Genomic DNA, 26,837 nt, shown 5'->3' with positions numbered 1-26,837 from the left:
TTGAACAGAGACATGCAATAAAACAGACCCCCAATTTTTTTTTTTTTTTTGCCTTCAGGGTAAGCACTGGGGCTCAGCGCCTGCACTGCGAATCCACTGCTCCTGGAGGCTATTTTTCCTCTTTTGTTGCCCTTGTTGTTTATTGTTGCTGTTGTTATTATTATTGTTGGAAAGAACAGACAGAAATTGAGAGAGGAGGGGAAGACAGAGAGGGGGAGAGATAGATAGACACCTGTAGATCTGCTTCACTGCTTGTGAAGCGACACCCCTGCAGGCGGGAAGCTGGGGGCTCGAACCGGGATCCTTATGCCGGTCCTTGTGCTTTGTGCCATGTGCACTTAACCTGCTGCACCACCGCCTGGTGACCACAGAACAATTTTTTAGAGATGAAAACTATGATTTCTAAATTACACACAGAACAATTTTTTAGAGATGAAAACTATGATTTCTAAATTACACACACACACACACACACTCGTGCACGGTGGGATTTTTGGAGATTACATTGCAAAGACAAAGGTATTAAGTAGGTTTAGTAAGTACTGACAAACACAATATAGAGGAATGTCTGAATAACTGTTCTGATTAAAAAGGGTTAAACTACACCTCCTCCCATTCTAGTTATATGGAATTCCACAAAATGCAAACCATTCTCCACTGACAGAAATGGGACAAAGACCATCTTGGGGATGTTTGTGGGGGACAGCATGCCATGAGGAAGAAGGACTTCACAGGGGCACATGGGGATCCCCGGGTGTAATGAGGATATTAATCACTGTGATTGGCATGACTTCGTAAGTAAACTGCACTGTGAAACTTCTCCAACTATATGTTCCAGATGTGTGTAGTTCAACTTCTATCTAAAAATGGAATGCTGGGAAGCCGGGGTGGTGGCACACCTCTCAGATCCAATGTGCAATAACCCAGGTTCAACCCTTTAGTCTTCATGCACAGAAAGAAATCTTCATGAGCATTGACGCAGTGCTGTGGGTGTCTCCCTCTATACCTATCTATCTCTTCTGTCTTGATTACTCTGTCTCTACCCAGTAAGTAAAATATTTTTAAAAAAACCTGGATATTAATGACTTTGGTAAAACAAACAAAAAAAATCATATAGCTATATATTTAACATAGGTGCATTCTAAAGTATGAAAATTGTATTTCAATACAGTTGCTAAAAGTAACGAGGAAAATGCCAACCACATATTTTGTTATGCTATGGAAATTGTCTCATTATGAAGTGTTAAGGGAGATTTAAGTATAATGTATATCATTTTAATTTTAGTTCCAAAAAAAAATCAACTTGTGTTTGTATGTTTTACTTGTTTTTGTTTTTTGCTATTAAAATGGCAACTGTGGCTCATTTTCAGTTAATGCTCTGCTGTGAAAGTCATCCTGGGGAAACTGCACACATCTGGCTACTACTACAAACTCTGGTAGCTTATTCACTATTTTATTTACTTCAATGTGTTAGGAGATGACAATGCTCAGCACCTGGTCTCATCTACAACAAAAATCTAGAGGAACTTGAGATCTTTATGAAACTTGTAAGAGTTTCATTCCTTTATGAGGTGACATGAATGTAATTATACACAAGCATATTAGAAAAAGCTTAAAATTACATTTTTTATTTTTTATAACCCACAATATAAAAATAAAAAAAAAAAATCCAACAAGTAAATGTCTGTATTCATATACAATAGATAAGAATTCCATTAGTAATAGTAGTGTTTTTTAAAACTTTCTGGAAAAACTATTTTATGTTATAGTCATTTTTATTAATTCAGTGTTTCATTCTGAGCTGGGAAGCATCTTTTAATTCTGAGAAAATCTTTTATAAAAACTAGTGGATATATCAAAATGTGAACAAAAAAATTCAATCATAACTTAAAGTAGCAACAAATTTGCAAATCTCAGTGTTACAATCACACTGTCACAAAAGAAACCAGAGTCTAAATAAAACAAACTACATAAAAGTATGCAGTGAGGGCCAGGCAGTAGTGCAACTGGGTAAGCACACACATTACAGTGCACAAGGATGCAGTTTCTGGCACTTGGTCCCCACCTGCAGGGGGAAAGCTTCACAAGTGGTAAAGGAGGGCTGCAGGTGTCTCTCTCTCCCTACCTCCCCCTTCTCCCTCTCAATTTTTCTGTCTCTATCCAATAATAAATAAATAAAACAAAAAACATGCAGTGAACAAACTCAAGACAGTAAACATTCCCAATACTTAGCTATAATAATCTCTTATCATGTGCAATCCCTTATTATTGCTAGTAATATTTCTATTCCTAGTTATTTACATTTAGGTTAAGTTACCCCATATTTCTTTTAGAGTGTTAAGAGTTACCTACTTTGAATAAGTTTCAATAGTAGTAACAAGAATATGGAAGTATACTAAAAGAAGTTATAAACATTGGGGAGAAGAGTCCACCAGAATAGAAAAAGGAAAAATGTCTCAAGTCATATAAGCTAATTTTCTAACATCTGCTTTTATTAATTTTCTAGAACTGTAATTAAGTTCCAGGTACTTGATGTAGTTTAATCAATGAACCATTCAAAATTTTTGCAATGAATTGATAATGACATGGTGAAACTTAGGGTTACGGGGGCTCTACATGAGTAGAGCACATGACTTGCATGTATGAGGTTCTGGGTTGGATCTCTAGCACAGCATAACTGTCAGATAAAACCTGTGATCTCTCTTAATAATAATAACAACAACAACAATAATAATAGTGAAACTTGAACAACAAGGCAGCCAATTTTTTTTTATATATAAGCCATCAGTAGAATGAGCAGTTTATTGTCATGGAATAAAGCAATGTCGCGGTCAGCTAAATGATTATTCACATTATGTTTGTGAAATTCATCCAGCCTTGTAATTTTTTTTACTTTCATATTTTAAATATTTTTGTTTATTATTGGACAGAGACAGAGAGAAACTGAGAAGGGAGGAGGAGCTAGAAGGGAGAGAGACAGAAGCCACCTGCAGCCCTCACCATGCATAGGGAACGGGGCTTTGAACCCAGGTCCTTGCACATTTAATGAAGGCAGCCAATTTTTAACAACCAATTAACTCTGTATTTTAACCAGCATATACACAGTAAATTGTACCTGCTGGGTGTGTAAATTACCCAGTCTACCGGCTAAGATTACATACAAATAGATGAAAATGTGCTTATTCCTCACAGGCCTATATTCTACTTTTGATTAAAAAGAAAAAACACAACTTAAGAGTAATAAAGTAGATAATAAAGGGACTTCCAGGAGGAGCAATGGAGATCTAGATAACAAAACAAAACAAAACAAAAAAATGGAGTCGGGCAGTAGCACAGCAGGTTAAGTGTAGGTGGTGCAAAGCGCAAGGAACCTGCTTATACCCGCTTAAAGATCCCAGTTCGAGTTCCTGGCTCCCCACCTGCAGGGAAGTCACTTCACAGGTGGTGCAGCAGGTCTGTAGGTGTCTATCCCCCCCATCCCCCGCCTTCCCTTCCTCTCTCCATTTCTCTCTGCCCTATCCAACAACAACAACAACAATAGTAACTACAACAATAAAAAGAAACAAGGGCAACAAAAGGGAATAAATAAATATTCTAAAAAAAAAAAAAAGGCTTCTTAAAAAAAAAAAAAACTATCAGCAGACAACTGCTGGGGATTTTACCAGCACTACAAATCCACAGCTCCAGGTGGGCTTTTTTCTTCTTTCTATTCTGAGAGACAACTGCAGCCTTGCTTTACTGCTCATGAAGCTTTCACCTTGCAGGTGAGTAGGACTCGAACCTGAATCTTTGCACATGGATGGTAGTATGAGTACTCAAGTAGATGTGTCACCATTTAGCACCCCAAAACAAATATTAAAATGAAATATCTCAACAAATTTCAGAGCACAGCTGGGATTTATTGGCACAGAAAAAAATTACTGTGTTAGGTTGGTGATGGTAAATGGATAGTAGGAACAGAAAGGAAGGAGATTCAAGTCGAAACCTCTCTCCATTGCCTCTACCCATAACTCACATACAAAGCAGAACCCAGTAGCACCAGCTGACCAACCAAACCCAAAATATCTGGGTGAAACTAGGAAAACAGGTTCTAGAGAACAATAAGATGGCCAGACATTCAGTGATACAGATCCAGAAATACTGTCAAAGAATTTAGGAAACACTTTGTCAGGAAATTTGAAGAAATATATTATTCTCAATTTAGTATGGAGAAATAGATTAAGAAAGAAATCCATAAAATCAGAGATTCACTGGATAGGAAAATGGGAAACATGAAAACAGAATAAAGAGTAAGAAAGACACTTTGAAGTCTAGTCTCAAATAGCAGGACAAGAAAGTAGACTTACCCATACAGAAAATCAAGTCAAGAACAAAGGACAAAATGACCACACTCTGACTTCAAAGGAGGAGGAAAACAAAGATTTAGGAAAAAATGGAACAATTCTTCGAGAGACTGAAAACTCTTTTAGGAAAAGAAACATCAGTATTATAGGGGGTCTCAGTAGGCAAGGACAAAAGAAGTATGCAGAAACAATATTCAAAGAAAAAATAGTGGAACATTTTTCAAAAAATGGGATACGGTCAGAATGTAGATGTTTAAGAAGCAGAGAGAACCCCTAAACTCCTACCAAAAAGACCTACAATAAGACATCATTGTGAAATGTCTAGGACAAAGTCTGTAAGCTAGCAGGGAAAGGGAGAAAGTGACTTATTTAGATAGCATAGTCAGAATCACACCAGATTTTTCAACAAGAACCATGGAGACCAGGGGGAGAGTGGGACGGTATATTCAAGGTATTGAAAGATAAAAACTGCCAACCACAGAATACTTCATTCTGAAAACTATCATTTAGATAAAAAGGAGAAAAATAGTACCAGATAAACTAAAGGAGTTTGCCATTACCAGCCCTTCTTTCACAAATTACTAAAAATGCCAAAGAAGAACAAGCAAGGAACATTTAATTCTCAATAAGGTGATGAAGTGTGAAACAGACCCAGAAAAGCAGTCCATAGGAATATGAGACACTTTAAAGTATGAAAGGGAAATAAGAGATGAATAGATGTTGTTCAAGCCAAGGGGGGGGGGATAAGAACAATTTAATAACTCTCTTAAATGTATTTATATAAAAACAACTTTATAGATAACATATTAACATGCATACATTCCTGTCTTTTCAAATATTTTTCTCTGTGGTATTTTTTCATCTTCCCTACATCTTTTCTGCTTTTCTCATCTTTCCTGTTATATATAAAGCCTTGTGCTTATTTAACTGGACATTAATTTCTGAAATTATTTTGTAAAATAATTGGTTCTATCAGTACCAGTTTGACCCCTTCCTTTGGACTATCAACCACTTTCAAATATCTGCCTCTTTCTTTCTGTCACATGCATATTTTAACATGTTCCTTCTTATGTAAGTTATTTTCTTCATGTATCAGAAATTGTTTCTATTTTTTAATATATAATATCTTGACTGGCTGGTATGTACTCAATGCTAGTATTATTTACATTTAATAAGATGGTTTTTATGGAACAAACTACTTTGGGTCTATGAGACAGCTCAGCTGTATCCAGTATTTATAAAACCTTAAGATCACTGTGATTTTTCCCCTTCCTTTCTTTACTTTTGTTCTTTTCACTGGAGCTCTTGCTTAGGTGGTTTGGGAATGAACCTGAAACCCTAGAGTCTCCCATATGAATGTCTTTTGCATAATAATAGTGCTAACTTCTACCAGCTAACTAAATACATTTTGCAATACTGTGTACTATATGCAGCAACTTTTTTCTAGTTGCACTTAAAAATCATGTGAAGGGGGGAAGAGGTAAAGTCAAGTGTTTTATTCTCGTGTGTGTGTGTGTGTGTGTGTGTGTGTGTGTATGCAAGGATTCTAATTGCTACAGTTCATTATCTTTTATCAAACAGCCTGCATTTCTCTGGAAGGCAACTACTGGTTTTGCTTAAATGCATGATACAAAGAAGTGAAATATTAAAAACAAAGAATAAACAGATTGCCAACTATTGTTAAGGCTTTATGAAAACTATAGTGGCTATCCTGAGGGTGTGGAACACACAGTACTCTGTGGGTGCAGTGTGGAACTATATCCTTATAATCTCAGGATAGCACAAACCACTATTAAATCATTAATACAAATTAATCTGAAAAATAGATAAGGCAGAGATAGCCACTGTTCACAGATTGTGAGAGAAGATACATAGTAGAAGTTACAGAAGATGTAGCTAGTTAAACTTATTATTTTTTCTTATTGGGGCTTCACCACTCCAGATTGACTTTTTTTTTTTTTTTTTTTAAATAAACTAGGAAGGAGACAGAAACAGAGGGGATGAAGTCAAAGATATCACAGCACTGAAGCTTCCTCTAGTGCAGCAGGGGTCAGGTTCAAACCTGGGTCATGGGCATGACAATATAAGTGAGCTATCAAGGTGAGCTATCTTGCCGACCCTTATTTATGCTGCCACTGGGTTTATTGCTCAGGCTCAGTACCTAGAAGACTCCATCATTCCTGTCACTCTTCCTCTTCCTTCTTGTTCTTCAGAGGAGAGAGGACAGAGAAACAGCCAGACACCTGCATCACAAGCTTCTCCCTTCCCAGTGGGAGATAAGGAGCTCAACCCTGGCTCCTCCACCTGCTGAAGTGTATGCTATACAGATGTTCCACCACCTAGTCCCCAAAAGACTGTATCTGAACACAGTGTGCTAAGCAAAACAAACAAAATAACAAACACAAAAGGCCGTGAATTGCATGATTCCATTTACAAAAATAACAAGAGTAAATATAATTATATAATATGATATAATATATAACAATATAATAATTATATAAGATAAAATATAATTATAAATATAATTATAAAGATAGAAAGTCAATGGTGGTTGCCAGAGTCAGAGCAAAAGGAAGAACGAGTGACTACTTTTAGGGTGATGAAAACGCTCTTGAATTAGATAGTAGTGTACCAAATGCCTCTGAATTAGTATATGTTAAATCATTTACAAATTTTGTACACACATTTTTATTTTTTTCTTAAATCAGAACAAAAATACAAAGACACAAGCACACAAACATGAGAAGATGTTACATACCAGTTAGAGCCGCTGGTTTGGATAGTGTGCTATATTGGTTTTGTGTGGATATCATACTTTGGCGTGGACTCAGTGTTGGTGAGGCAACAAGTGAAAGTTCTTCAATAATAACACTACTTTTGGGATGATTCTTGGGAAGTTCATTTAATCTTTGCTCTAAGGAATACTTTAAAAGGTCCAATTTCTGACTTGATTCATTAAATCTTGCTTGAGCCTTGGGGAAAAAAAAAAGATAACTGTCATTTTGGTTTGTTTTTAACAATTCACTATGGAAATTTTGAAAATCTGAAATTACCTCCGAAAGTGCTTTTCTGTCTGTCACTTTTCCTGAGCCAAGCAATTTCATAACATTCTTTGCACCTTCTGCTACTGCAAATTCTATCCTAAAATGATGCCTTAATTCTTCCATGCGAAGTTCAAGAGGACTTATGACAGGTTTTGCTTGAGGGCAAAAAAGGGAAAAAGAAATTTAATTTCAATCACTTATTTGACTAATATGTAGTGATTAGAACTAAAAAGAATAAATTCTTATATTAAAGTAAGTTATACCTCAAATCAGTAAGCAATGAAGTAATACTACTTCACAGCTAAAAACACTCAATTAAAAGTCATTCATGTGGTCCAGGAGGTGGCTCAATGGATAAAGTGCTGGACTCTCAAACATGAGGTCCTGAGTTCAGCCCCCAGCAGCACATGTACCACAGTGATGTCTGGTTCTTTCCCTCTTTCCTCCTATCTTTCTCATCAATCAATAAGTAAAATATTAAAAAAAAAAAAAGTCATTCACTTTAGCCATTAAAACTCAAGAGGAAAAAAAAAACAAAACTTCAAAAAACAGAAATGCCCCTCCCCCAAAAAAAACCCTTCAAAATAAAAAGAAATGCCCTGTCCTAATTTTTTTTACAAATGTTTAATTTATTTATTCCCTTTTGTTGCCCTTGTTGTTTTATTGTTGTAGTTATTATTGTTGTTGTCGTTGTTGGATAGGACAGAGAGAAATGGAGAGAGGAGGGGAAGACAGAGAGGAGGAGAGAAAGATAGACACCTGCAGACCTGCTTCACCGCCTGTGAAGTGACTCCCCAGGAGGTGGGGAGCCGGGGTTCGAAACGGGATCCTTATGCCGGTCCTTGTGCTTTGCGCCACCTGTGCTTAACCCGCTGCGCTACAGCCCGACTCCCCCTGTCCTAATTTTTAACCACTGTTTCTTTCCACACATAAGACTTATCAGCACCCCATGCGCATGATAACGACAAGGAGGATTTGTCACTATCTCATCACCATTATCAAAAGCCAGTTCATTGGTCTGAACTGCCTGGAGAATCTGCATTCGTATGACTTCTATTTTTGTCTTGCTGTCCTGCAGCAGCTGCTGAGCTGTCCCATGGAGTTTCCGATCCTATTAAAAGAATTTTGAAAAGGTAAACAGATAGGAAACAAAACATTTTCTTTCCATATATATTTACCTTCCTCCTTCCCCCCTCCAGGGTTTATCATCCACTGCTCCTGGAGGCTATTTTTCCCGTTTTGTTGCCCTTATTGTTTTTTGTTGTTGTAGTTGTTATTATTGTTATTGCTGTCATTGCTGCTGGACAGGACAGAGAGAAATTGAGAGAAAAGGGGAAGACAGAGAGGGGGAAAGATAGACACCTGCAGATCTACTTCACTGCTTGTGAAGTGACCCCGCTGCAGGTGGAGAGCTGGGGCCTCAAACCGGGATCCTTACACTGGTTCTTGCGCTTCGTGCCACATGTGCCATGTGTGCTTAACCTACTGCGCTACCCACCGGCCCCCAAAACAAAACATTTTCACAGCATCTAAATAATGTCAAATTGACATCAGAATAATGAAAATCAAGAGGTACAAAAGGTAAAAATACTGAGGATTAGGAGGTGGTGAAATGGATAACAAAAAAGTGTTGGTCTCTCAAGCATGAGGTCTGGAGTTTAATATTCAGCATCACGTGCCAGCAGTGATACTCTGGCTCTCTGTTCTCACTCCTCTTCCTCCCCCTCATTAATAAGTAAACAAATCTTTTTTTTCATTTAAAAATTTTTTTGTAGTTATTGTTGTTGTTATTGATGTCATCATTATTAGATATGACAGAGAGAAATGGAGAGAGATGAGGAAGACAGAGGGGTAGAGAAAGATAGACACCTGCAGACCTGCTTCACCGCTTGTGAAGCGACTCCCCTGCAGGTGGGGAGCCGGTGACTCAAACCGGGATCCTTCCGCTGGTCCTTGCGCTTTGTGCCACCTGCGCTTAACCCGCTGCGCTGCCCGACTCCCAACATTTAAAAATTTTTTAAAAAGTCTTTTATTTATTGGACAGAGACAGCCAGACATTGAGAAGGAAGGGGGAGATAGGGAGAGAGAGGGGGTCAGGCAGTAGTGCAGTGGGTTAAACGCATGTGGCATGAAGTGCAAGGACTGGCATAAGGATCCTGGTTTGGATCCCTTCCTTCTAGCTTTTTCCTTCCTCTATACCTTTCTCCCCTCTACTCCCTCTCTTCTCTTTCACCAGAACATTACTTAGCTCTGGGTTATAGTGGTGTGGAGGATTGAATCTGGGACCTCGAAGCCTCAAGCATGAGTCTGTTTGCATAACCATTATGCAAGTAAGAAATCTTTAAGAAAGTACTATGGTAATAGAATAATTAATGAAAATCCATCAAACCAAGAGCAATAAATGAGTAAAAACAACTGTTAACAAATTCCCTGTGTTATCTTAAAGGCCCAAAATAACACTTAATAAAAATGAAGAATCCTCAAAAACTAAAGTCAATACCAAAAATTACAGAGAAAATGCCAACTCTCCCATTCTTCAACAGTGTTCAAAGTTAAGAAAGTAAGCTATAAATTGTCACAAAGTAATATGTAAGTAGAAACAATATTTTGCTATATTCTTTTGAAATATAGCATGTAATCTATTTCTTATAACTACAGCTTTAAAGACTATTCATAGCACACATTTCTCTCTCTTTGGCATCTTCCCAAATTTATTAGGCTGGGAGTGTAAGGAGCACAGCTCCAAGTAATGATTCTCCCTTTCCTAATTTCAAGTTCTTCCTAAACTAAAACAAGCAAACCTATAAACAAACAAACAAACAAGGAGCCCCAAACCAAGAAACGACTTAGTATGTTCATTCTGAACCTATTTTAAGAAACATCTATTAAACTGAGGGGTGGGGGAAGAGCTCAGTGATTTGCAGAAGTTGAGACTCTTGAAAGTTACCTTTATTAATAGCTTAAAATTAAGGGGAAACAATCTAAAAGAACCTGTATGATATTCTGGTTCACTGATTCCCAACATTTAATAATTAGTATTATTGATTTAGCATTGCTTTACAGTTATTTTCCTTTCCACATGATAGTTCAGAAGAAGAGCAAACTGCCATGGACATTCTTTGAAGGATGCTTTTTCCTAGCTGGAGTCAGTAATTAGTGAAAGTGCTATAAATCTGTATACACAACCAGTTTAGGATGAATACTATTTTTCCTTTCTCTAATCTTAACACCCAAGAGCAAGACTGTTAAGTCATGTGAAAAATACATGCTGATGATCTGTATGGCTCAAGAATTGTTGTTATAAATATCCAACTGAGGGGGTTGGGTGGTGGCACATCTGGTTGAATGCACATGTTACAAAGCGCAAGGACCCAGGTTCGAGCCCCTGGTCCCCACCTGCAGGGGGAAAGCTTTGCGAGTGGTGAAGCAGGGATGCAGGTTTCTCTCTGTCTCTCTCCTTTTCCTTCTTGATTTCTGGCTGTCTCTAGCCAATAAATACATAAATAAAGATAATAATACTTTTAAAAAGAAGGTTTTCTGCATGCATGAATAATCTCTTTATTTTAGGTAGTCTTTAGAATTCAACCTCAGAAAATTATCCACACATCTTTGTTTCAGTTACAGAAACTACAAAACCTTATGTGGTCACAACAAAAGTCGTTTTCATGTGATGGAGAAGGTAAGAAAGGAACCAAAGAAAAGAAAAGATTTTTTTGTAAAACATTAATTCCCTCCAATAAAGAAATAATAATAATAATAAAGAAATATCTTTAACACTTTTTTTTTTTTAAAGAAATTGACAATCCAACATCAGGTCCTCAGAACAGTTCGCCTTGTCATTGCCCCATATTGGGAATCCTGAGTTCAAGTGCCACTGATGGACAAATCAGAGAGAGAGTAATTAAGCAGGCTAGGCACAGGCTGTATGCAGTGCCTAAAGCAAACAGCTCTCTCCTCTCTCCAACTAGTTGAGAAGATGGATCTGGTGTTACTAGATCTTTCAGTATTTCAAGAGAATTCAAACTTTTTCCTTCGCACTGCTCCTGATAAGTTTTCTTCCTTTCTTTCTCTCTTTCCTTCGTAAAATAAAAAAAAAATCCAACTGGCTTTTGGCAGGGCTTCCCCACCTCTGAAACAATGAAACTTATAAATTATGCCAAAAAATCAGTGAAATACTCAATGGGATAAAATCATAGCTCAAAATGAATTTATTTTGACCCAATAATTGCTTGTTCCTGATCGATTTAAATTTATGAACCAAAAGTGGTAATTAAATGGTAGAGCTCAATACTGGCATGCTGAGCTCTCAAATTCAATTTCTGAGTCATGCTCTTAGAACTAGCACTTCTCTCCTACCCTCCACCCCCACCCTAAGATTTATTTGTTTATTAAAGAGAGAAAGCCAGAGCATCACACTCTTGCAGTTATAGTTATTATTGTTGTTGTTTCTTTTTCTTTTTAACCAGAGCACCGCTCAGCTCTGGCTTATAGTGGTGCAGGGATTGAACCTAGGACTTTGGCGCCTCAGGCATGAGAGACTCTTTACATAGCCATAATGCTTTCTAGCCCCTGTAATTCATTTTTTTTTAAAAATAAAGATCTATTTATGATAGATAAAGAGAGAGAGGAAAAGAGAAAAAGAGAGAGAGACAAAGGGGAAGAGAGAGAGAGAATAGTAGTGTTACTCTGGCATTTGCGATGCCAAGGATCAAACTCAGAACATTGTGCTTGAAGTGTCTTTATCCACAATGTTACTTCCTGGGCCGTGGAACCAGAAATTCTCAAAATATCATTTTAAAAACAATTCTGTGGGTCAGTGAGGTGGCTCAGAAGTAGTCTGTGTGCTTTTCATGTATGCGTCTCAGCTGTAAACATGTTCATCAGATACTTTCTCTTTGTATTATCACCAAATGACTGAAAAATCACAAGTGAACAATGTGGGGTTATAACTAATTTTTTTCAGGTACTGTGAATGCACAAAGAGCCTACAGATAATAAGAATGGGCAGTATACACTTAACTTTATTTACTGCACTTACCTTTGAAGATCCATTTGAATACATCTGTATCATGTTTTCTGCACCTTGTTTCACTTTAAGCTCTATATCCAATTGTTTCTGTAAAGCTATCAATCTGTTATTGCTAGTGGAACAACGAGGGTCACTGCTGGGAGTATCTGGAGTCCTTGGGCAGTCTGTAAGTAGTATACTAAAATTACTTACTTTCTCATATTTTTAAAAAAACAAAGAAATGGAAAATTTGAAATCAATTTTAAGATTACTTAAGTAAAATTTTCTTACAGTTACTGATAATAATAATAATAATACAGTAGTTCAAGAAAATATTCAAGGAGTTTTGCGAGCACCTACCTGCCAGGGATATTAACGAAATGATTAGATTGGATATGAATTTGAATCAACTTATTACCCACAGTTTTTCCAACACTGTTATTTTTTAAAATCAAATCGTTAACTAATCTAATTAACCAACTAAAATTTCTACAAATAATTTAACTGATTAGTAGACAAAACACATTTAAACAATTTAGAAATTCCACGAGGGCAATTCTTTTCAATAGAACTAAGGGCACTTTGAATACAATGCTAAATGTAATAAGAATACATATGAAAAGTCTTCACATTTTGTTTTCTACTATACAAATGTTCACTCAATGAAAATCATTTCAAATAACATAATACTGATGGTAGGGGCTGTAGGAAGATTAAAAAAGCTCAGATTTCTATTTGAATAAAATAAAAACTTCAACTAGAAGCATTTAATTATTCTGGGTAATCCTTTATTGTGGAAACAATTTCAATGATTCTAACATGTAACTGAAGTTCTTCATACTAAAATTCAAGTTCATTGCTTTTTGTTTTATGTACCTCATGACCCTTGCTTATTGAAAAATAGATTAGGGTATTGGTCCCATTTAGTTTTAAGTAACGTGGTAGTTACTAGAAAACTGCCTAAACTGTTGATTAATGTCAGTGTTTCAGGGTTCCCTTTTCTCCTCCCCATAAGAGATGCTATGACTCATTTTTTATGGATGTCTCATATTTGGTTTTTACATTCCTTCAAAAAAAAAATCCCTGGTTCCAAAATATTTAAACATAATTGTTAAATTACAAAAATAGCAGATAGTATGCTACTGACATAAAAAAACTACTGTGCCATTTACATACTGCTTTTATAAGGTATAAGTCTTGATCTAATTGCTTCATAAACTCAGTATTTCTCATAAATGGCTTTATAATAAGTATTACGCTCATAAGACAGAAATGGAATCCAAGGCAGCGGTAAGACACTCGCCCACGGTTATATAGCTAGTCAGTCAGTTCCATCCCCAAGTCTACCTTATTAATTATTGTGCTATGCCATATAAAGTCTTGTAAATAATTATACTAGATTCCAAGTATGTATATAATTATATAAGTAACCGTGTAACTTCCGTAATACATGCGTGTGTGCACATCAGCCTCCAAAATAATCTTTGAAACTGATTTTATCTACATTTACATCAGGAAGCAAGCAGAGTGGTTACTAGCTTTCAAGAAAGGTAATTCTTTTATAACCAAATTCCACAAATCTTAAGTGATCTATTACAAAAGGTGATTTTAGAAATGATGGGGGTAAAATGCAGGTATTGGATAGTTTGGCTCACATGAAGAAAACAAAAAATTGAAATTCATTAACTTGTAAAAAAAAAAAAAAAAGTAGCCAACTTATCTCTAAGACTGAAAACTATGGTGGTTATTATCACTGGGATATGGAAACAGAACTTTGGTGGTGAGTTCGTTTTTATATTCTCAAAAAATTAGAAAGATGCCCTACTTACTGACACTATATATCAGGTCAATAACTAAAATATATAAATAACTCAAAAAATTAGCAATAAAAATATCAAATAATGGGATAAAAAGGGGGTGGCAGGGGAGAAGGGCATGGATAGAATTGCCACCAAAAAGGATAATCAGATGGCCAAAAGTATATTGTTGGTATGCATGAGACCCTTTCTGTTTCATTTGGTTTAAATCCCCCCTGCTTAACACTATTCTATTTACATAACCACTTCATTCTATTTACATAATCACTGTTAACAAGTTCCACCCTCCCTCCAGGGCATTTGTGGTTCAGTGATAGGATTCTCACCTGCTCTGCCCCCTCTTTGTCACACTCTGATTTTCACCAGTCACTTTTCTCTCCACCCTCTCTGTGTCACATCCTGTTTCCACCCTACTTGGCAAGTATATATAAAGACAGCATTGTGAGTTTTAGGGTACCTTGAGTTTAGCTTAGCTCGTCTTAGATTGTGCTGCTTCCTGCATGAATAAAGAGATACTGCGTACAACCCAGCAGTATCTGAGTATATGAGTCCCTGATCGAAGCCAGCCCGGCGAAAACAACATAACCCGTCGAAAACAACAGTATATGAAAAAAATTCAAAATCACCAACTAGAACCAATGAGTGAAGATAGAGCAAAGATTTTTTTTTTCTTTTTTCTAATCACAGGATAAACAGAAAATTCTTACATTTTTGAGTAAGGTAACAATAAAATTCATTGTCTCTAGAAACATACAAAGCATATGCCACTGAAATACTGACTCTAACAGCCTGTGAATTTGTAATATACTGTAACAACCAACATTGTTTTTCTGGAATAGTATGTATTCATACCAAATGATTTTAACTGGAGGTTAATAACCCAAGACAAACAGAACTGCTAACAGTCTGGACTCCTGGGGTCAGAAAGCCTAGGTTTTCAAGTCCTGGTGCTGTCACATGTTGTGTTTATTTGATCATATAATTAGTTAACATCTCTGTGTTGCTTTTCTCACCACAAATTGGAGGTCATTGTAGAGATAAAGACTGTATAATGTCAAGCATTCTATTAGGTGAATCTTTAGGGCTCAATACAATTACCAGTCTGAGCTCCAGTAAGTAGCAGGTACTTCTGCTACTTAATCTTCAAAACAGCTCACAAAGGCTGGGATAGAAAACCATTTTACAAATAAGAAATCTTAAGCATGAAGAGGCTGAGTAATTTGAGAGCTGGTTTGGAAGTTCTGGCAGGGAAGCTCAGGGAGTCATATACCTTGACAGAAGACCAGCCCATCGCTATTCGAGGGAGGCTGTTGTCTTGGCCTAGCATGCCAAAGACAAATATATTTCAAAACAGGAATAAAAAAACCAAAAAACAAAAACTTGAGAGCTGGGCCGGGTGGTGGTTAAGTGCCTATATTACCATGCACGATGACCCAGGTTCAAACCCCTGTCCCCACCTGCAGGGGGAAAAGCTTCACAAGTGGTGAAGCACTGCTGTAGATGTCTCTCTGTTTCTCTCCTCAAATCTATCTTCCCTTTCTCAATTTCTCTCTGTTCCATCAAGTAAGTAAAATATAAAAACAAACAAACAAACAAAAAAACCTCGAAAGCTAAAATGTGTTACACTGCATCAAAGGGAAGGAGGGAATGGGATAGGATGAAAGGACACTGGAATCCTGTTGTGTCTTCTAGACATCAATCAAGGGAGGATGAAACATTGTTCCTATGTGTTAAAGACTGTACTGGAAACCATTAATCCCCCGATTAAAAAAAAAATTAAAAAGACTGGAGAGATAGTTAATTTTTGCAGAGGTAAGTTAAAGACATAGCTCCTAACTACTTACAGAATAATCAGTTATATGATGAAAACCTACTTCATGCATTCTTTTGAGTTTCTCATTCTGCTTATATACACACAAGATACCAGCAATTTGCCCAACATTTCTGCTACTAATTCACAAACTTTGGAAAGCTTTACGAGTGGCAAAGCAGTGCTGCAGGTGCATCTCTTTCTCCTTCTCTGTCTCCCCTCCCCTCTGAATTGCTCTGTCCTATCAGTTAAAAAATAATAAAAATTGAAGGGAAAACTGAAATGGGCTGGATGGTAGCGCAGCGGGTTAAATGCACGTGGTGCAAAGCACAAGGACGGGTGTAAGGGTCCCGGTTTGTGTCCCCAGCTCCCCACCTGCAGGGGTTCGCTTCACAAGCACTGAAGCAGGTCTACAGGTGTTTATCTTTCCTCTGTCTTCCCCTCCTCTCTTGATTTCTCTCTGTCCTATACAACAATAACAACAGCTATGACAACAATAACAACTACAACAAGGGCAACAAAAGGGGAAAAATGGCCTCCAGGAGAAGTGGATTTGCTCAATGATAACCCTAGAGGAAAAGAAGAAAGAAAGAAAACTGAAACTATGTACTATCCTTGAATCTTGTCAGACCTAACCTAAAAGAAGTAATTCTCCATCAGTATCCAGTGTAAAACCAAATCTGATGGCAAGCTATTTGCTTTTTCAAGTGTGGTCTCAGGGAATTAAACCAGGGCTTTACTCCTGTTACTAGTGGCCTCCTCAGTCTAATTTTCTACTCTTCACTTTTCTGAGTCAAAGAGGAGAAAGTGACAGACTGAGAGGAAAGATACCACAGCACTACTCCATTATCCCTGGAGCTCTCCCTATGTCATTCACGAAGCTCCCAAGTGGCGTGGAGGCTCAAATTTACAAGTCCTCAACCATGACAAAGCATGTGTTCTACTGGGCCCTCCATCAATGGACCCCTAACCTAAACTATCCCTTAACTCTTAACTCTTCTATATTGTTGCATTTCGTGTTTCCAGTCAATAAGGAGTGAAAACAAAACAAAACCAAACAGCAATAGAAACACTTCATTACCAAGCTGTGAGAATGACATTAACACAAAGAGAAGCTTTTAATAAGTTCAAATTTTGATAAACTGAAGCACTGATAAATCACAGTGGAGGTCCAACAAAACAGCTGACCTGGATAGTGTACCTGCTTTGCTATGCACACAGCTAGGTCCAAGCTTGGATTCCACTACACTGAAGGAGGTTTAATCTTTCTATATGAAAAAGTCAGCCTGGAGCACTGTAACCTCAGTGATGGGAAGAGAGGGAATTTAAAAAAAAAAAAAAAAAAAAAGCCACAATAAAAACTTGTATTTCATATATTGTTTCCCCTGAAATTATCTGAAAAGTCAATACCAAAATTATCAGTCAACAAATTACCTTAAAACTTTTATTTAAGCGGCCAGGCAGTGGCGCACCTGGTTAAGTGCACACATTACAGTGCACAAGGATGCAGGTTCAAGCCCCTGGTCCCCATCTGCAGAGGGGAAGCTACACAAGTGGTGAAGCGAGTTGCAGCTATCTCTTTCCCTCACTATCTCCTTCAATTTCTCCATCTCTTTCCAATAATAAATAAAAATATTAAAAAAAAACTTTAAGTTCTACCCCTTAGTTTATTAAATGTATAAAATACTCAATAAATGATGTTTTCATATTAATTATAAGAACTAATAATTTCCATCTACTGGGTTTTTTATTTGGATGCATATAATATCCACAACTAAGTACCTACTATGTACCAGGCTCTGGAATATGTCTTAAAAAATAGATGAAGACATGTCCTTACCATGTAGTTTAGTATATGGTTAAAGCATTTACCATAAAAAACTGCAACAATGAGGGCAAAGAAGAAGAAAGAAGATAAGCAAAGAGCCAGGAATGACTGCATAGTATTATCTAAAAAGAGTTTTGAAGGAGAACAGGAATCTGATAGAACTTAGATGGCAATTTTCTTTCTATGAAATGCTATGAGAGACAAATATAACTCAAAGTGATGATAATGGACTGTCAGAACGAGTCATGATTTACTGTTTCTATGTCTTTCTATGCAAAATTGGGTTATGACTTCTCCAACAACCCCAAAGGAGGCAGAACAGCAGCTGCCCAAGACCAGGCCTGCAGGGTGGTGACTGACTAGAAAGCATATATATGAGAGAACCATTAGAATGTATCAGTGACTACCTGGAAATATGTATTTGTCTAAACTCATCAATTCATATACTTAAATATGTGCATTTTGTCATATGTGATTAATACTTCAGTAAGAGGTAATGTCCTAAGAGACTGGGAAACCAAATGTGCTGTGTGTGTGACTAAAAAAAACAAAACCCAAACCAAACCAAGCTTTTCTATATTGTTTCTATTATAATTACAAGGCAGCCATTAGTATTTTGTGAGGAAGATAATCTGCTGTAAGTAAGACAGCAAAGTTCCAGCATCATTTCTTATTTTAGACCTCTACTAAAAGACGTAATAGGTAAACCATGCAGAGCCTGGCAGTGTCCCAACAGAATAGGCTATTTCTGATTTTATATATTACTAAAAAAAAATTTTCATAAAACAAAATTTCTACTGATAGTGTAATTATTGCATGTGTGAATAAGAGAGTAGTAGATGTGAAGACAAAGAATTCTTTAGCTGGCTTTGTGACTCTAAGAAAATTAATTTATATCGCTGAGATTATTTTAGCTCAAAAATAAGAAAGCTGAATTCTCTTTCATATTTAAGATTGAATTATTTTTACAGTATCCACATGAAATCCTTGTGTTAAGTCCCAGATCTTTCTGGTTAAGTGATGCATTAAAACGAGTTCTATCAAGTATACTTATTTTTTAAAAATATTTCATTTATTTATTAATGAAAGGGAGGAGTGAGAGAAAGAGAACCAGAGAATCACTCTGGTGCATGTGTTGCTGGGGACTGAACTCGGGTCCAATGACTTATCCACTCTGCCACCTCCTGAACTCCATCAAGTACACTTAACTCAGAAGTATTTTAAGCAACTTTTTTTTTTTTTTAAAAAGCATTTATTTTTAGTTATGCTCAACAAAGAGGACTAGGAAGAGAGGGAGCATGAAGAGAGAACTAGACACTGGCAGCACCATTCACTGCTTGTGAAGCTTCCCACTCTCCAGGTGGGGGTCCTGGGGTCTTAAACCTAGGTCCTCACACTTGGAAACTTTTGTGCTTTAATGGCTGTGCCACACCTGGCCCTAACTTAAGTTACTTTTAAGTTAGGTAATTTGAGGCTTTTAGTTAATCGTATGCATTTCCTTTATCAATTTTAATTTCATTCTAGTGCCTAATATTTCTTTTTAGTTGTATAGGCATTTAAAATTTTTTGACACTAGGTACATAATTCTGTATGTTTCACTGTTTGCTTGCAAATGAAGAAATTGAGAGGTGGAGATTAAATACCTGGCACAAAGCATCATCTTTGCAAAAACAAAACCCATTACATAGAGCGTACCATGACTTTGTAAGTGAAAGCTTCAGAAAGAATGTGTACATATGGCTAGATGGCTACTGAGACAAACAGAGGATTTCTCTTCTGGAAGGATATATAACTAACAGTTGATAAATGAGACCTTCAGAGAAGTCTTAAGAGTGGAGGTGCCTGTTTTTCTATTTTTACTTTCTGTACCATTGAAACTTTCCCAATATAAACACATGCCAATTCCAAATTGTTTAAAAAATTAAGTTCTTGGGTTGGCTTCATAGGTTAAATTAATTGTCCTTTAGTTTTCTATATTTAAGAGAAGAGGTAGTGTTTTGCTTTACATTTCTCTTTTTAAACAATATGCCTGGTAGTTTAGCCATTAATTCAGCTGCTTAGTGCACAAAGAGTAAAGATAACAGGTTTGATTAATTACACTTGCAAAGAATAAAAATATCTTTTGGTGACAGAACATAAGTCATTTGGCAGACTCATGCTGCTGATCACAAGAGGGAATCAGGTAACAGCATGTGACTGATTCAATATAAAATATTAATATTAGGAAATAATTCTAACGACTGTCCTATCATAGATAAGAGAATAGACAGCAGTTACTCATCCCTAAGTAAGTGTTTTAATTTTCATATCCATCAGCTTACTGTCCTTCTGAACAGACTATAAACAAGACCTTAACTGGAAAAGAAAATACAGTCCTTGTACTTTCAGACAAGCTAAAAAACTATGTATGTCAGTAAGCTTATTACTTTTGAAAGATACACCTCTTACTAATATAAACATATAAACATCAGGTGAAACACATACCTGTGACATCCTCAGGATCTGATACAACAATATGTGCATTCAGTTCCTGTAGTTTATGGTGTAGCTCTTCTAATTTTTTATTGGATTTTTTCAAAATGTTGTCCACATAAGCTAAACTTTTTTTATCTGTTGTGACCTTCCTTAAATTTTCAGCTCCTTCTTTGATTTTTAGTTCTTTCCTTATTTCTCTCTTGATTCGATCTTTGATATCGTCCAATTTCTGTTGCACCATCGTATCTGAAAAGTCTAATTTTTGCACAGCGCTCACATTCTCGGAAAATGGAAAACTTCGAGATTCTCCCTAATGGAACAAAAAAATGGAGTTAGGAAAGCTGGCTATTCAGTACAATGTTGAACATAAAAAGAAAACTGTATGTAATAGTAATTCTTTATAAGCACATTACAATCAATTACACATCCTACTTTGCTTAATAAACAACAAGCTAGTTACTCTCTGACTAACCAAACACTAACACCAGCCACCTGGGGCCCTACAGAAACCTTTGCATTTCTCCCTGGTCCCTGCAACTCACATACAAAGCAGAACCTGATGACTCACTCAGAAACTATAAAACCACCAGACAGACACCTAATGAAGCAAACCCAGAGGATCTATCAGAGAAAGAATCCTGGAAATACAGTCAGGAAACTTGATTAAAATCCATGACAACACTCTGCCTGATCCTCCCCTGCAGCTCAGGTTGGAGCGAGGCAGTTCTCCAGAGGGCACAGCTTTTACCTGCTCTTTCTTGGCCTTCCTCTCTACTGGGCAGCACAGAAGACACATCTTTGTGAAAGCATTTCTCTAGGGTCCCACGTGGCTGGTGTTGGGGTATTTTAAGTATTGGCAACCCAACTGCTATCCCAGGTCTAGAGACCAACTAAGTTTCCTGGTCTGGTGTCTACCCAGGACTCTTGCTTTGCTGTTACTTTGAAAATCCAGATCCGAGTCTTTTCATACCTGATAGCTTTTCTTTCTCTTTTCTCCTTCTCCCCTCTTTTTTTCCCCTCCTACCAAAGCTCTATTCAGTTCTGGCTTATGGTGGTACTACGGATTGAACCTGGGACCTTGGGTCCTCAGGCATGGAAGACAATTTTCCATAAGCACTATGCTATTTCCCCAGACCACTTTTCACTCCAGTACAGCTATCTTCAAAGAATACTATGGGCAGCTGGAGTTACTGAAAAGCCCCATCGAGCCTTATGGCTTGCAAACTGTGGTGCATAGGTTTCTAGCTAAAAAGAGAAGGGAACTGCTACAGGGAAACAGCATCTGTAACTGATGTGAATTCTTTGAAGGTCTCTTGTCTACTTCAACTCCCATTCCTTTTCAATTTGCACCCAAAATTCCAAACATGACAGGAGACGGTCTCCTTAGGCTGCACTACTACATATGCTGTGACATCTGGATGTAGCATCTTTTCCTTTAATTCAGCTATCTCCACCTTGCCCCGTCTTCACTCACTTGCTAGTCTTTGCTTTTTTGTTTGTTTTCTGCCTATGACTTTTCTTAGAAAGAAAAAAGAAGCCTCTCTTGTTTGTTCTGATAGTGTGGATGCTGTTCCACCCACACCCATGGTTTTAGATTTTGCACCTGTGTAGTTCCACTGCTGCCAAAAGATTTTTTTTTTTTATTTTTAGCTTCAATTAGTTGATCCATTCATTTAATTTCTGCCACCTGTGTTACCATTGTGGCTTGGTGCCTACATGAATATTCAACTGCTCCTAGAAGCCATTTTCTCCTTCCTTCCCCCACCCATCTGCCTGAGAGAGCAAATGAAAGATGGGGTGGGGTGAGAGGGAGAGAAAGCGAGATAAGTGCAGCACTGCTCTCCAGCATGTGAAGCTTCCCCTGGTTGGGAGTGGTTGGGGCTTCAACCTGGTCACCATGCATGGTGTGTGCACTCTACTGTGTGGGCCACCACCCACCTTCACCCCCTAACAACTTTTCATGGCTTTATAAAAATAGATCTTCAAATATTACCAAGGTTTCTTTCAAATTATCACAAAAATGTGTTTCAAATACATGAAGCACATTACATGAACCAAATCAGTATTCAAGAGATGAAGTCTACAGATGAAGTTGCGGGCCATGTTATAGTAGCATCATGTTCCAGTTTATTCACCACGTGTGTTAATTTTCATTAAATACAAAGTATGCTACAGCAAATAACTCCTAAACTGACAAGAGATTTTTTTTTTCTAATCTAACATTGACAACAATCCAGATGTAAACCATAAGATGGAAACCTCATAGAAAGGCAGGAATTGTGTAACAAGAAACATAATGACTTCCCATGACTCATTAATTCTAACTCTAGGAATATGTACAAGGCAGTAATATGTACTTGGCAAAGATTCCCTAACAATGCTTACAAATAGCAGAGCTTTAAACCAACTTGTAGGAAACAGAAAGCTCAAGATGCTAAACTCAGTGTCTAAACAAGAGAATTTTAAATAGTCTAAGGAATAAGGGAAAGTTTCTTCTTATTTAGGCACTTTATTGTGTCCCACTGAGTGATATACAACTCTACTGTTACTATATAAAGGGTTTTATTTTCAGATTATGTTTAAATGAAAATGGAAAAAAAAAAAGGGAATACAAAGATACAAATAATTATCTCTGGGTAAAAAAGTTAGAGCTTTTTTTTTTTTAATTACTTTTAATTTTGTTGCTCAAAGTTTTCCATGTTGTCTTTTTCCTTCCAGCTAACAGAAATTGCCTGTCTGAAAAGGGAAAGGCATATTTAAAAGAAACCAAAAGCTGCACAGCCAAGTAGTTGGCTCAGCTGGTTACAGGTGCAGGTTAAGTGGTGCTGAATTTTATTGCTGGCACCGCATAAGCTGAGTAGAGTCTCTCTCCTCCCCCTTTCTGACTATTTTTATTAACAAATAAGTAAATCCTCAAGAGAAACTGAAAGCAACTTATTTTTTATTCCAATTTTGGTTCATGTAAAAACTTTAAGCAGTAACTTACATCCACAACATTATTTGCTGTTTAACCAGGCTACATTAACAACGATACTACCAGGGATAAGAGTATACTACATTTCAATGAACTCACAATGAAGCAATGAAATAAAAACAGGACCAGAGGGCCTGGGAGATAGCTTAATAGTTATGCAAAAGGACTGTTAAGCCTGATGCTCTGAAGTCCTAGGTTCAATCTCTTGCACTACCATATGCCAGTGTTTCAAACGGTGCTCTGGTGAAGTCAAACCCTTACATACACACAAACAAATAGGAACAGATTCAAAGAACAAAATGAAGAACAAAGTCTGTCATTTGTGACCATTTACTTCATTTAGGGAGAGACAGGAAAGGATGTTTATTCCTCACTGGCGAAGTTCCCAGAAAAGAAGTGAAAAAGTTGAGAGAAAAAGTTGTTACTTTTTCTCCATTATAAAATTATGAAAGTCAGGTCTGATAGATGCAAAATGAAAAAAAAAAGTTAAGAGTACCCATCAATACTCATTGGATACAATGATTCATATACTGTCTTACCTGGGAGGAAGTTCAAAGATCATGAACCTACCTCCCTTGATTTTAGTACTGAGGAAATAGGGTTCAAAGTAACTAACATGCCTGTCAAGGCAAGTCAGTGTTCTGCAAAGTTTGGGCATTAATAGTCTCCTGACAACTCATTTACTCTATATTTTCTTTACAGAGATCTTCCGATTATCAGTTCTGATTTGAACTATACCTAAACATATTTGATTTGCATTAATTAGTGACCATCATGTAGGACTCATTTCCATATTCTCTCTCATTTCATCCTAATCTTTTGAGTCTCAGGAGAATGTTCTTAAACAAAGTAAGGATCCAATTCCAATACCAGCTCTCTGTATGTCATATATACAACCCAAGTAAGCCATCTCATCTCTTTTTACTTGTTTGCTCATCTTCAAAATGCCGTTTGGCTCTCTTATCTCTTATGTTTTGTTTAAAAGTGTTATTTACATAAAACACACTCTGAATGCTAGAACATAAAAATGTAAAGATAAAACTGGCACGGTCCTGCTCTCTTTCAGTTATGCAATTTATTAAGGAAGACAACTATGAAAAGCAAGCATGACAGAAAACAGCAACAAGTTTTGCACAGCTGTAACCCACAGTGCATGTTGGTATTTACATGCATTTGTTTGTCAACAGAGCACTGAGTTAGAATCTCTTATGGTGAGCTAGCATAGAGAATCTGACCACATACAGCTTTGTTTACAGCAACCAAACTAGATCTTCAATTTCCTCACCTGCAAAGTGAAATTATCACAACTATCTTTGATGTATTACTTTTAAGTTTCATAATGCCTATACCTAGGACAAATAAGTCTGGTTTGAGGTAAGCAAGGGTTAACTTCTTAAAGAAAAATGCAGCTGGTGACAATCTTTACCCTCCTCCCAGCATAAGCAGGGCTTTCTACTGCTGTCATCAAAGTGGCCTTGGTAGGTGGCCTTAGATTCTGCTATTTCTGCCCAAGAGTTTGCTGATAACACAAACAAGTTGTACTCTCTGTACACATAAAAGAAAAAGGCACCTGTTAAGCTTACTGCTATGAGTTACTGTGAGAAGGTTGATAACTGTATACAAGAGCAAGCACCACTGCATGTGGGGCCCAGTCCAGGCTGGCTGGGTCTGCCGACACAATAAACATTGCTTCCTACATAAAAGTCTCTATGTCCCGTCTCTCTGCCTGAAACTCTGATTAACAATTTCACAGTAATACAGCAGTTTCTGGCATACAGCACTGAGACAAATAGTGCCAGTAGGCACCTACATAATACCCAATCTCCTAATACCCTTACTAGGAAAACTTCTTTTTTATTCAAATGAACATAATGTGCAGATAAAATTCTCATTAAACAAATAATCATGAAGCTAGAATTAGCTATATTTTTCAAGAGTGAAGATATGGAGAGGGGTGTATAGGAAGGGAGAAAAACGAGAGACACCTATAGCACTATTTCACTGCTTGTTAAGCTCCCACCCTAACAGTTTGGGTGATTGGGGGCTTGAACTTAGGTCCTTCTTCTTCTAGCGTTTGCCAACTTAGGTCCTTGTGCAGGGTAACTTGTGTGCTCTACCAGGTGTACTACTATCCAGCCCCAGATATCAATATATGTACGATCTTTTAGACAGATGTATTTATTCACGAGAAAGAGAACCAGAGCATCATTGACACAAAGTGGCCAGGGATGGAAATCAGGATCTTGTGCTTCAGGTCTGACACTGCCCACTGTGCCGCCTCTCCAGCTGTAGCCGTATGATTTTATTTTATTTTCAGATAACATGTTTAGTTAACGCCATAAAGGAAATTCGGGAGACTAAAACCTGGCCATATGATTTTGTGACGAAGCCTGGGACCCTGCTGACTTTACTAAACTGCTACATAAGCCCACGACTCTGAACTTCTTGTTTTAGGTGAACTAATAATCCCTATGTGGCTAAGTATCATACAGTCCCTTACAGGCCAATAAAAACACTTCAGCTTTTACTGAGTGAAATGCAGCAGCTGAGGCAAAGTGATAGGGTGCAAACTCCTATGATATCACTAGATCTGAGGAGGGCAGAGAGAAGCAGGAGAATCTCTTGTGAAGTTTGTAGACTGATGTGAAATGGTCTTTAATAAATCCTGTATTCATATTGTCGCACACATCTTCCAAACTCCAGGCCAGCCTGTGACCGACAGTGTGCTGGAAGCGATAATTGATGGTGTGCAGAGGGTTCTAAGAGCAAACCATAAGAGGAATCACAGCTTCTCTTTCTGCTCCTGAAACTCCAACTACAAAGTAAATAAGGCCTGACTATTTAGCTAGTGTGGGAGCCCTGAAGGATGAGAGAAACCATGTGGAGAGAGGCCACGTGGAAGATAAAGCATTCCAGCTGCTCCTCTGATTCCAGCTTAGTCACCAGCTGAAGGCAGCTGTGCTAAATAAGCTTGGGCAACAGCAGCAAGTGAGTATCTAGCATACCCACAGAACCGTGAGAGGAGTTTGCTATATTCCACAGGGAAGCTATTGATCTAAGGGATGAGGATGCTAGTATCATTATGTAGAAAAAAGAACATAAAGAGAACATATTTTTTTCAACAACTCAACACGCACGGGCGCGCGCACACACACACACACACACACACACACTGATGGCGGGGGGGAGGGGTAGAAACAAAAACATACAGGAGGGAGTCCAGCGGTAGCACAGAGGGTTATGTGCACGTGGCATAAAGCCTAAGGACCAGTGTAAGGATCCTGGTTCAAGCCCCTGGCTCCCCACCTGCAGGGGAGTCGCTTCACAAGCGGTGAAGCAGGTCTGCAGGTGTCTATCTTTCTCTCCCCCGTCTTCCTCTCCTCTCTCCATCCTATCCAATATCCACGACAGCAATAATAGCTACAACAATAAAACAACAAGGGCAACAAAAGGGAATAAACAGATATATATATAAAAAGAAAATGAAAACATAAAGGAGCTACTTTGATTTCCATAGCTGAGTAATTTTTTTCTTCAC

The 26,837-nt window shown here is 37.5% G+C and overlaps 1 protein-coding gene across 4 annotated transcripts in view; it reads right to left on the bottom strand.

Annotated features, from left to right (window-relative positions):
• The window catches only part of PKN2 (protein kinase N2), an 85,439-nt gene that overhangs the window by 38,725 nt on the left and 19,877 nt on the right, over positions 1-26,837 (bottom strand). For all 4 annotated transcript variants that reach the window (XM_060202299.1, XM_060202301.1, XM_060202300.1 and 1 more), the window contains 5 exons: positions 20,335-20,635; positions 12,426-12,580; positions 8,381-8,498; positions 7,397-7,542; positions 7,102-7,315 (listed from right to left, as the gene is read on the bottom strand). In XM_060202299.1, the coding sequence (XP_060058282.1) occupies positions 7,102-7,315; positions 7,397-7,542; positions 8,381-8,498; positions 12,426-12,580; positions 20,335-20,635 (934 nt within the window). The remainder of the gene's footprint in view (positions 1-7,101; positions 7,316-7,396; positions 7,543-8,380; positions 8,499-12,425; positions 12,581-20,334; positions 20,636-26,837) is intronic.

The sequence above is a fragment of the Erinaceus europaeus genome, chromosome 11, assembly GCF_950295315.1.
Source record: "Erinaceus europaeus chromosome 11, mEriEur2.1, whole genome shotgun sequence".
Taxonomy (NCBI): domain Eukaryota; kingdom Metazoa; phylum Chordata; class Mammalia; order Eulipotyphla; family Erinaceidae; genus Erinaceus; species Erinaceus europaeus.
The sequence above is the reverse complement of the archived record's forward strand: the minus strand, read 5'-3'. Positions and strand labels throughout refer to the sequence as shown.